At 38.4% G+C, this 12,512-nt stretch overlaps 1 protein-coding gene across 1 annotated transcript in view; it reads left to right on the forward strand.

The window, feature by feature from the left end:
• LOC108793878 (collagen alpha-1(XIX) chain-like) overlaps positions 1-12,512 on the forward strand; it is a 129,735-nt gene that overhangs the window by 19,214 nt on the left and 98,009 nt on the right. The window contains exon 6 of the mRNA XM_018564829.1: positions 6,522-6,566. Coding sequence (XP_018420331.1) covers positions 6,522-6,566 — 45 coding nt within the window. The remainder of the gene's footprint in view (positions 1-6,521; positions 6,567-12,512) is intronic.

Raw genomic sequence — 12,512 nt, forward strand, 5'->3', positions numbered from 1 at the left:
TGTGTATCCCCCCCCCCCCCTTTTTTTTTCAGGGACTTTAGAATTAACATGGTTATCACATTACTTTGCTATAGAACAATATGATTCTATAGTCATATGATTTTGTTAAGCAACATTTGCCTGAGCAATTCTAGGTGGAGGTCAGTTTTAAGTTAGGCTTGTATGTGCATTATACACTATTATAAGTACAATTTAGGTTTTTGTTTGGTATCAGAGTAATGTTTTTTTACTACAATACAAGTATTTATTTATACACTATTATAATACTTTATTTCAGTTTTAAAATGGAATGAAGGATTTATGCACATAACATACTGTATATAGAAAACATATAAATGGTAGGTCAGTCATGTCAAACTGAAATTAAGCAATGTTTCCAGTTGAGTGGTTAAATCCTCAATGGTCTGCATTGGGATTGATTTACTAAGGGCAAGTCGGTTCCACACTTTGCAAGGGAATTTTCACTTTGCTATGGAATTTCCCTTAGCTTAACGCATTCAGTGAAAGTTCACATTGCAAAGAATACCCAATCGTGTGCAAGAAAAATAGAAAAACAGTATTTGTGCTTGCACATCATTGGATGATGAACTTAGCAGAGCTTCTCCTCATTCGCTGAACTAAGAGAGATTTCTCTTGCAAAGTGAAAATTCACAAAGTGAACAGCCTATTTATCTTTAGTAAATCAACCTCATTATGCCTACTGACAGCCCCACCTACTTCCACAAAATTATTATAGGACTTTTTGCAATTAGCAACATTTCATCTCAAGGAAAAGGGCCATAAATAATTTGATAGTATAGCTTTTATCAACAGTAGAAAAGCTAGGACCTCATTCAGATGAAATTCTTAAACCACAGAGGACTGTAAAGGATTGGCATGCCAGGTATAAATAGATATTTTGTAACATTATGGAGGGAATTTATCAAAACTGGAGCAGACAAAATCTGGAACAGATTTGCACTGCAAGCAATCGGCAATCAGCTTCTCCGTCTCATTTTTAAATCTTACCTGAGCAAACTGAAGAGAGATGCTGATTGGTTGCAATGGGCAACTGCTCCAGATTTTGTCTCCTCCAGTTTTGATAAATTCCCCCCTGTGTATTTACAATAATCAAATGGATTCCACTCCGAAACGAGTACCCCAACATAATCAAAAAAGAAAAAAGGTAACCCTGTGGAGAAGAGTGGATTCACTATAGAAATAGTGGTACATGTAGTGGTACATGTAATAAAAGTAGCATTATCATAATTCAGTGTCACTGTAAATAGTTAAAACTTTTAGTAGTAGTAATCTTAAAGCTGGAGTTTTCATACTGTGGAATGCATCTAATGCACAATTTACTTCTATAAAGTCAAAGGTGACTATGGAATTGGTATGGCACATAGAAAACATTTTGAATTCTGAATAGACCCTTAAATCATTCCATCCTGAAGCTTCATTTCTTAGGCTTTGTCTAGGCTTTTACTGTAGTTTACCTAGTGACAGTAATGTGAATAAAGTACGTTTTGAAGATTTTGTGAAGAAGACTCTTTTTTTGCTTTTGATGAGCTTTGAAGAGTCAATTGTGGGTTATCTAAAAATCCAATCAGTTTACTGATGATGTTGACAACTGCTACTTGAAAGAATATGTAACATGTTTCTACTCATTATGCAGTCTTTTTGTACATAGAGGCAAAACTATGGTAAATGTACAGTTTAAGAAGTCCAAGACAAGAAAAGGGATCTGGTCTTTCATGACAGAGATCTACATTAATTCAACTTTCAATTTTTTTTTACCCATGCAAACATATTTAATCACAATAGTTTTACTAATATTCCTTGTAGATTAGATGGACAATGCCAAAAAAAAGAACTGCCATAAATAAGGGAATTAAAAATGAGACATGGGCAAGTAAAGCAAAGTAAATTTGCTTTATTGCTTTTCTGCGAAATGGGAGATTTTTTTAAGACAATAGCTGCAAAGTTCATGCCATTTTAATAGAAAAAAAATCAACCATAAATGCATTTGAACATGCTTGAGATAAACACATATCTTGTCCTAAGGCTAAGCCATTAATAAGTAAGTAGGAAGAATATGTGGTATTTATCTGCAGTCAATATTCTAGTTTAGGCTCCTTGGAAGTCATGTAGAAATCCCTTATTCCTTCAGTGTATGTATACCTGTGAGGCACATAATTCTGTGCTTCCTCTTGTTGTTATAGTTGTTTTATGTAACATTCTGCAGGTTTATCATCTGTGACAAAATGCTTACAGCACAAGTAAATGTATTGCTTCAAAAAGTTTTCAATAACACATCTAGAGCATATCCTTAATTCATAGACTTACAGCTTTATTTACCTGATCTTCAGTAATACATAACTTGAACACAAAGAAACAGAATTCTGTTTATTTCCATCTACATGTCATGTCGGTTTATGTCTAAACTAACAGAGATATCCCAAGTTGATCCCTCAAGTGGTTAGTGCAACAATGTTCCCTTGAATATAGAATATTTGCAAGATTACTTAAACATAAAACCACCTTCACTTCTTCTTAATTTTCCCATTGCGATTCAATAGATAAGGTCAACACCTGCGTTAAACAATACACGTGTGGTGCATACTTCACATGGGAAATCTAATAACTCTATTTGCAATCCACATGGGATAAAGGGTTTCCTGAATCTGAGATACCTTCTGTAGACTTGCAAAGTGTTTGATTCAGTTTTGTAGCACTACCTCTTTGTAGTTTTGGAAAAATTGGGCTTTGGTCATAATGTTATTCATAAAACAATATCTCTCAGAGCTTACTGTCTTGCCTTAACCACTTCAAGACCAGGTGTTTAGACCCCCTTCCTGGCCAGGCCATTTTTCAGTGTTCAGCGCTGCAGTACTTTGACTGACGTTTATTCCGCCATGCAACGCTGTACTGAAATACATTTTATACCATTTTTTGGGGACAGATACAGCTTTATTTTGGTGGTATTTAAACACCACTGGGGTTTTTATTTTTTATTATAATTAGGAAAAATGACAGAAATTTTTTTTACATTATGTTAGGAAACATTTATTATTACCCAGTTTTTTGGTAAAATATAAAAGATCGGGTCACGTCGGGAAAATAGACACCAAACATGTCAAGCTTTAAAATTGCGCGCACCCGCGAAATGGCAGAAAACTACCATACCCAAAATTGGCCATAGGCGACACTTTAAAAGCTTTTACCGCTCATCAGTTTAGTGTTATCAGTGATTGATGGCCTTAGACTTATTGCTCTCACTCCGACGTTCGCGGCGATATGTAACATGTGCTGCGTAATGGGCGCAATCGTCTTTTTTGCATGCGTGTATGTATGGGTGGGGACTTTAAAATTTTATTTTGTTTGTTTATTCTTTTTTATGTGTAACTTTCAATTTTGGGGGGGAACTTACATTTTTTTTCCTTTTTTTTCCCACTAAACTTTATTGCTATCACATACGGGGGCTAATAAACCCCCCCCCCCCTATGTGATAGCAAAATATGTGACAGGTCCTCTTTATGGAGACATCAGGGGTCTCCAAGACCCCTAATGTCACCTAGGATCCCCCAAAAGAAGCTGATGAAGCACAGATCTGCTCCATCAGCTTCTTTCCAGCTTCTGAAGCTGAAGAGTGACACAAGAATGCGGAAGTGATGTATTATACAACACTTCTGCATTCTTGCAGAGGAGAGGGGACCGGAGGGAGCTCGTGTACCGAGCTCCCTCTGATCCCCTGTGACACAGGCGACCTGCTGATCCCGGGTAGGCACCGGGCACAGCGGAGCCTGGGATCAGCAGGACAACAGAGGGGGGAGCCGCGGAGAGGGGGGGACACCGATCGGCACCCCATACACGCGATCCGCCACCTCTAAAGCCAGTGGATCGCTTGTATTGTAACAGGCATCGCTGCCTGTTTTTTAAAAACGGCCATTTCCCGCTCGCACGCGCCCGCTCAGGTCTAGAGAGCTCCGGGCCGGCCTTTTTTCTACTACGGCCGGCCTGGAGGCAGTTAAAGAACACTTCCCCTTTTAATGGAAACCTGAATCTCTGCCGTACTTCATTGTTAAGCTTACACCATCAATATCGAAACTTTGTCAAGCCAATTACCCTCAATTGTTATTAGAGGATTGGGAAAGGTGGTCTTCATATAACTTGTCATGGGTAGGCAAAGTAAACTCTGGAAAAATTACCCTGTTACCCAAAAAGGGTCTGTCAGGATTGCCAACTATGCCGGTGTGAACCCTCTAGCTACACAGTAATGGATACCCCAAAGAGGTAGAATAGGATTACCCTAAAGGTATAGGTCAACAACTGGTTCACAGTAGAGCACAGAACCATTGAGCAACTTGAATAATGGAGCAGGGTTTGCAAAGTAAGAGTCATGTAGGAGCACATTAGATATGGGAGTTTCAGGGAACTTGATCATGGTCACTCAGGAATAGATCAGACCTGGTAGAACTAACAAGATGATCCCTTGTGAGAGCAGGTAATGTGGTATCACACAGAGTCTAAGAGCCAGCTGGTACTTACCAGGAACCCCTCACAGGAGTTTGGGTTTTGCTGTGCTCCGACTCCAGATTGTGAGCCCTGGGTTTACCAAGTCATAGATCAGAGCTGACAGCAGACACGGATAACCAAGAACAAGACAGTGGTCAGGACTGGCAGCAGACATGGGTAACCAGGAACAAGCCAAAAGTTAGTACGCTTGAAAAATGAAGGATACAGCCTGGAATGCTGGAAGACCAGGGGCTCTGCAGCTAAGCAGCTTGTAAAAGCATTGCTAGGGCAGCAAGCTGTGAGCTACACTGAGTATAAATAAGGTGTGAAATAGGAAGGAACCACTTACACTGGTCATAAGCTGACAGGGGAAAAAAGAGTGGGAGTACTGATTGTTTGAGAAGCTACTTTAGCAATTAGTAGATGGGATCAGGAGAAGCCTAATGTTTCCATGCCAGTGCAAGATCAAGGTAGAAACAGAGCACATACAAGTAACAGCTAGCTACTGATCTGTGACCCAGATATGTATAGAACTACAAGTAACATCACCTGCAAAGCTGATCCTTGACAGTGCTGACAGGTTTCAAAGGCTAGGAGATCCTACATTGTTTTTATAATGTCAAGCCTCTTAGCAGGTTCAACTTTCTGCAATCTATTCACAATGTAAAAAATCTGACTTGCTTTCATAAAAATTCATAACATAACATAATCCGAAACATATATAGTATATTGATTGCAAGAAATATATATTGGATGATACACTTTGGGACAACTGTTTCTTCACATTGCACTTTGGATAAGATTGGATTTGGAAAAAGGCTGCATGCACTTTGATGATCTATGCACACAATACTTTGTATATACTGGGCTAGATATAAGGGATAATTGTTACATTTTGTCTTGGGAATATTTTTATTTACATTGAACTTTGAATAGATAGTGATCTGCAATACACTTTCTAATTGCTTTTTTTGCACTCTGATGAGATAAGGCGTTGCAGACTTGCATAGGTCACCGTTGATTGTAATAGATGTGATATGAATTAGCTAATAGTGCCAGACTTTTTTTTATCAGATTATATATAAATAAGACTAAATCAAGAGTCTCACTATTTTATAGTAATTCTATGTTCTTGTCAGTGCCTATGTCATTGGTGGATTGTAGAACTATGTATGCTGATGTATTATGCTAACTGCCCACAATAACTTCAGTTATATGACCGATAGAATATAATGACTTTACATTATAAATTGTAGCTGAATGACTAAGACAATTATTGTCTTTATCCAAAACAGCCTACAGCCTGTTTATGGCCAGAAAATATGTTGAGTAATATACACTTCATCGCTTGAAGCATTCCATAAATCACTTTATTCACCTTACAAAGGGCTTGATTCCCCCATCCACAGTTTTTCCCTAGCTCGGCTATTGTATTTTGCCAGCCGATTGTCTCAGATGTCAGAACACCTGAACAGTGACTGCAGCCTATTGGTTGCAGTCATTGCCCAGCCCAAATTATTTTTTTACTGATTCCCGCAATTACAGTTATTGAAATATCCACTGTTGTCAACCATAGTGGTGCAGATAGGGCCACCCACAGCTTGAATTTCAGCTGAGTCACCAGCTTTAGTGTTCTAAAATTTGTTCATGTTGTTCTGCACAGAATATTGACAGCAGTGTTTTATGTCTGTTTGGGCAGTCAGCAAATTCATCTGTTAAATAAAACATATTATCTTCCATGGATCTAAAAAACCCATAACCACAGCAATTTTCTAAATATGATATTCTAGTGTATCATTTAGACATAATTTACATCTGTGTAGCCTAGCCATTTCCGATCCATTACTGCTTATTTATTGTAAAAGCTTTGCTACTCTGCGTTTAAGGTAAACTTCACATACCAATAACAAGCTGTTTAATGTTGTTTTGGTCATAGAAGCTAATGCGTAAAGAATGTGGTAATCAATGTGACGAATGTTATGTAGCATAATACAGTTTGATTAAGACATCTTTCTTCATTTGAACAGGGGAGGAATGGAGCTCCAGGTCCATCAGGAATTCCAGGTGAACCGGTAAGTATGCATATTAAATCTGCTTTGCTACACAATATTCTAGAGAATTGAGATGGCAGGCATTTCAAACCTCTGAGAGCTGTCATTGCTGATCTCAATTTGGTAGTTGTGTTTCCCTAAGGTACAAAGTATAGGTGATCTGAGACCTACAAATCCCTGGAAACTACAGACACATTTCTTCCAGTATTACCGAGTAGGCTCAGGAGACACAAACATATGTTTATGTCTGTGCCGCATGTTAATAGAAACTAGCTACACAATTAACACTGTGCTGAAAGTAGCTATTTATTACAGCAATTCTACATCAACACAAAGTTTACATTAAGTGCTGTGTCTTAACCCCTTTTCTGTCACATAGGTCAAACATTCAATTTTCCCCATGCAAAATCATTTTTGCAAGCTCCAAATGAAGCATTTTTAAATTGCATTTGCCCCCTAGTATTACATAATGAAATGTGGATAAATTGTAATAAAATATAATTATATACTTGTTCACCTCTTGTAACCAGCTTAGCCAGTGAAAATATTTTAATTGCTCTTAAAGGTTTTTGCCCGGTGGTACAGTATTGTTCTGATTATTATGTTATTAATTTGCTTATTTCAGTAGAATGGATGCTTGGTTTATTTGAGTTTTTTTGCTGCCTGTTTATGCATTGTGTTTGAAAAGCAGATTGTATCTATTGATGTATGGTTTATACATGCATGATATTCCATTTTGTGTAAACTGATCTCAAACAACAGGTAGCAATACATGCCATACTTTATACATTGCATTATAGCAACAGGACATCTGGAAAGGCTTAAACTGCTCCTGTCTTTATTTTGACTTTGGTAGTAGCGGAATGTTAAATATGCACGTCAATGAATGGACACTATCCAAAATGCTGCTGGATAATGGCATACATGCTCACTGACAACTTGCCTTGAGCTGTAGAGAACGGAAACAGGCGTACAATATAAAGAGAATAAAATACATGCATCAAACCAGCTAAACTGTGTGACATGGCCAAGGTTCAAGTATGCTCACAATGTCAGTATGTAGGGGAAATCTCGTTAGCTTGTTTAAATACCAAATACCTGAAGGGATTATAAAAGTTTACACTAGTAATGGCCACCTAAATCTGAAAAATTAAATGTAAAAAAAAAATCTGTGTAAAATTACAATTAAAGCGAGATATGGTAATGTGTATAGTTCTAATATTCAACGAATAACAAAGGAAAAGGTTCAACTTTTTAATAGAAATACTTATTTTAAAGCGTTACAAATAAAAATTCAGCTAAAACAACAATAATTTGGTATTCAGTTTTGACATGTACAGTACTGTGCAAAAGTTTTAGGCTGGTGTGAAAAATGCTGTTAAGTAAGAATGGTTTCACAAATAAAAGTGTCAATAGTTTATTTTTATCAATTAACAAAATGGAAGGTCAATGAGCAGAAGATAAATCCAAATCAAATCAACATTTGCTGTGACCACCCTTTGCCTTCAAATAAGCATCAGGTACAATCGCACACTGTTTTTGAAGGAACTCTGCAGGTAGGATGTTCCAAACATCTTGGAGAACTAATGACCGATGTTCTGTGGATGTAGGCTGCCTCATATCCTTCCATCTCTTTATGTAATCCCAGACAGACTCAATGATGTTGAGATCAGGGCTCTGTGAGGGCCAAATCATCACTTCCAGGACTCCTTGTTCTTCTTTACTCTGAATAGATTTGGGACCAATCACACGCCTCACTGATGATATGGCATGATGGATATGTATCTGCTTGTATTTCTCAGCATTGAGGACACCATTGACCCTGACCAAATCTCCAACTTCACTTGCAGATGCCCCAGACTTGCAAGGTACCTCTACCATGCTTTACTGTTGCTGTAGACACTTATTATTGCACCGCTCTCCAGCCCTTTGCAAACACATGCCTCCTGCTAATGCCAAATATTTCAGATTTTGACTCATCAGTCCAGAGCACCTGCAGACATTTTTCTGCACCCCAGTTCTATGTTTTCATGCATAGTTGAGTCTCTTAGCCTTGTTTCCACATCAGAGGTATGGCTTTATGGCCAATTCTTCCATGAAGACCCCTTATGGCGAGACTTCTCCAGACAGAAGATGTGTGTACCTGGGTTCCACTGGTATCTGCCAGTTCAGTGCTGATGGCACTGCTGATCATCTTCTGATGTTGAAGGGAAGTAAGCATGACATGTCTTTCATCTGCTGCAGTAAGTTTCCTTGGCCGACCACTGTGTCTACGGTCTTCAATGTTGCCCGTTTCTTTGTGCTTCTTCTAAAGAACTTGAATAGCATATCTTGAAACACCGGTCTGCTTTGAAATCTTTACCTCAGAGAGACCTTGGTGTATGTCCTGTGACATGAAACTGTCTTCCACAAACTCACCTTAGTAGCAGAGTTTGGCTGTTCCTCACCCAGTTTTAAGCCTCCTACACAGTTGTTCCTGTTTTAGTTAATGACTGTTTTTCAACCTACATATGAAATTGATGATCATTAGCACCTGCTTGATATAATTGGTTAATCATACACCTGACTCTAATCCTACAAAATCCCCGACTTTATGCACATGTGCAAGTGTAAGAATTGATGCTGGTTTAAAGCCAAAGGGTTGTCACACCAAATATTGTTTTGATTTAGATTTTTCTTCTGTTCACCCGCTTTGCATTTCTAAATTGATAAAAATAAGCAATAAAAAATATATTTTTTGATAGCTTTCTTACTTTACAACATTTTTTCACACCTGCCTAAAACTTTTGCACAGTACTGTACTTCCCTTTGGTAATTCCCTAGTAGCGATAAGTGAATGGATCCATGGAAATTTTATAATATACTGCTGATCTGCCCAAATTTCATCCATTAGCTTATCTTTGTTTTTAAAGAGATTAAATGTATTCCCCCACTACACACACCAGCCCAGCAGGTAGGTATGAAAAATATAAAGAAGCCTACCATGACAATGCCAAGACAAGTGTCCTTCAGCACTGGGAGGGTGCTTCAAGAATGAAGCACTCTGATGAAAATGTGATACACTTCTCTTAGAACAGTGCAGTTAGAATCTTTTATTATTGGCACTGCAGGAGCTGATTCATGAACTGACTAAACGACTTGCCAGCCTAGAACATGGTAGGATTTTATTACTGTCTGCGTGCCTGCTGTGTAGATTTCTTCTTATCCCATGAGAGGGACCAAACAACAACAAAAACAATTTTTTTTATCCCCAAAAGATAGGCAAATGACTAAAACATCTGTCAGTTTTTTTTATTGATGTGCTTGTCCTCTTAGAATAGTTCATCACACTTTCTGTTCCATATAGTATTATCACCAGTACAGGACATGAGGGGAGGCTCTTGTGCTTTACCAGCCAACTTTATGACAGAGTATCATGAGGACCATACATTTGAATGTAGGGGGTTTTACCCCACAGCTGAACTGTGATCATTGCTTTACTTCATTCCTCCATGAAGGTATAATGAATAAAATACAAGAATGGCTTTGTTTAAGTTTTTCAAAATACTATAGTAATTCTTAATGGAGAATGATTGAGAGACAATTTAGCAACTGTACTCCAGAAATATCATGTTACTATATCATTTGTGAAAACCCCCTTTGCCTGTCAACACATGTTACATGTTTAAATGCTATGTTAATGCTATAGAAGTAAACATGGAGTGCATATCACATGGGCACTCTAGGTTCAGACATCCTCTGATGTATGGATGAGCTAGTCTAGGAATCCAGCATTCTTCAGATCTGTACCCATAATTGGAAGTGTTTGATTTTAGAATGTGATAACTAACATAGTAAAACATGGTTTGATAAGGAATTTCTGTGTTTGAAGTCATCCTGGAAATTCTTTGAAAGAAAGGGAAAAGGTTGAAAGAACTACAGTGAGAGATTCTTGGCGGGTGTACACTTTGTAGAGCTTTAACATTTTATGGTTGAGCAGAAAGCTTTATTCTTGGTAATCCCAAACCAATTTTTTTGGCTTTAGCTAATATTGGTAATTTTGTGCATTAAAAATGTTGTCGATGTTTCAGAAATATATGAGGTTCACAAGACTTCAGATTACTGAACAAGCATTTAACAAGTAAGCAACAATGCTAGAGAAATCACATATATACAACAATCTCTGTTATTTTTCAAGACCTGGGACCCCTTCTTCTGGTTTTCTTTGGCTCTTTAACCCTTTCGCTGCCACCAACGTATGGCATATGGTGCAACACAACCGCTTGCAGCTGGCCACATCAGCATGTCATACGTTGCTGGCTCTTACCGTTCTGCTATAAGCCTAATAGTCACTTTAGTGACCATGAACTTACACCCGAATGGTTCCCTTGACAGTCCTCTGTAAAATAATAGTTGTCATCAGTGGCTGACAAGCTGATTACATCTATTAACAAAAAATATGCCACCCCCAGCGGGCACCCCCGCTGCCGTGATCTGCAGCCTCTCCTCCAAGCATGGAGCCAATCCAAGGTGGGATCTATTTCTCCTCCAATCCCCGCTGCTCTCCCCCGCCTGTATGGGCTGAGGCAGCAGGGATCCGAGAAGAGATGGTCAGCGTGGGGCGGAGGAGGGAGCCGTGACACTCAGGATGCCCAAGTGGTGAGCAGAGCAGCTGGCTGTCAGATTAAGGATTGCCGGCGGCTCTGTGATCTGTGCGTGGCTGAGCGGCTCAGGATGGCCGAGCGGAGGATTCTCTGTGTGCAGCAAAAACACAGGAGTGATCAGCTGATCAGATAGTACTATGTGTCCCCAGTTATAAATGAACAGTGCTTTACATCACTTCCTGTGCATTCATGGGTTTCTGAATGGGGGAAGCAGCTCAGTACAGAGACTTCTACTCATTCATAACTGGATGATAGTAAATATTTACTATCACCAGTTTGTGAATGAACGGGAAGCCTCTATACTGAATGATTCCCATTCATTCAGAACAGAAGCTGCAGAAAAGGAGATTGAGGACTCTCGTGCTTCATTTATTTTTCTACTTCAAAAAGAAAATGGCAACAGTAAAATAAAATAATAATACAAAATTGTTAAAATAAAACACAACGCCCCTTCCCCCCACACACGCAGATAACATACATGTGCACCATATTGTGGTGTATGCCATGCACATGCGCTGCGGTGCATTGTTAGAATGTATCACAGTGCTTGTTTTTTAAAATAAATAACATTAATTTAACTGTGTGGCAGCACATGGCAAAGTGTTGTGATTAAATATACGCCTGCATCATTTTATCACACACACCAACAGTGTACAAACGATTTTTAACATAAGTTGCTTATTTACAGTTGCGTTCCTTCATTTTTTTACCGTTTCACAAAAAGATGCAATTTAAAATTTACAAATGTTTGGTATTTATTAACACAATACAGTTTTATCTTTCAGATTTTGTCGGAAAAGTATTCTTTTTGTGCACTGATACTGATTTTAGTGTGCTTTTATCAATTTAATTGGTTTAATACTGATTTGACAAACATTTGCACAATTATCGCAGGACCTACAAATTTAGTAGCACCATCTTTTTATTCTACTGGGCCTGTACTTTCAGAAAATATATGGTTAATATATTAAATATATAGCCTTAAAACTAAACTTCAGTTAAAAGCATTCCGGAGGGCTTGGCAGCGAAATGGTTAAACATATATCACAAAAAGATGTATAGTAAATGTAAGTCTCTGCTTTAAGACTGTTGTGACAATTTATCTGTGATCAGAGATTATCATTAAGCAAAACAAGAAAACTATTGGCAGAATATTACATAATCACCAGACTTCTACTCCAAAGTCAGTAGACGGATGTCACCAGCACACCAAAGTATACATCATGTCATTAGAACTAGTGCTTTTGGGGCCACGCAGGGTCCCTTTCATCAGGCTCATTGCTGGTCATTACAAGCATCCCCCCCCCCCCCCCGCGCATGCACA

This window comes from Nanorana parkeri, unplaced genomic scaffold (assembly GCF_000935625.1).
Source record: "Nanorana parkeri isolate BGI_ZX_2015 unplaced genomic scaffold, ASM93562v1 scaffold785, whole genome shotgun sequence".
NCBI lineage: Eukaryota > Metazoa > Chordata > Amphibia > Anura > Dicroglossidae > Nanorana > Nanorana parkeri.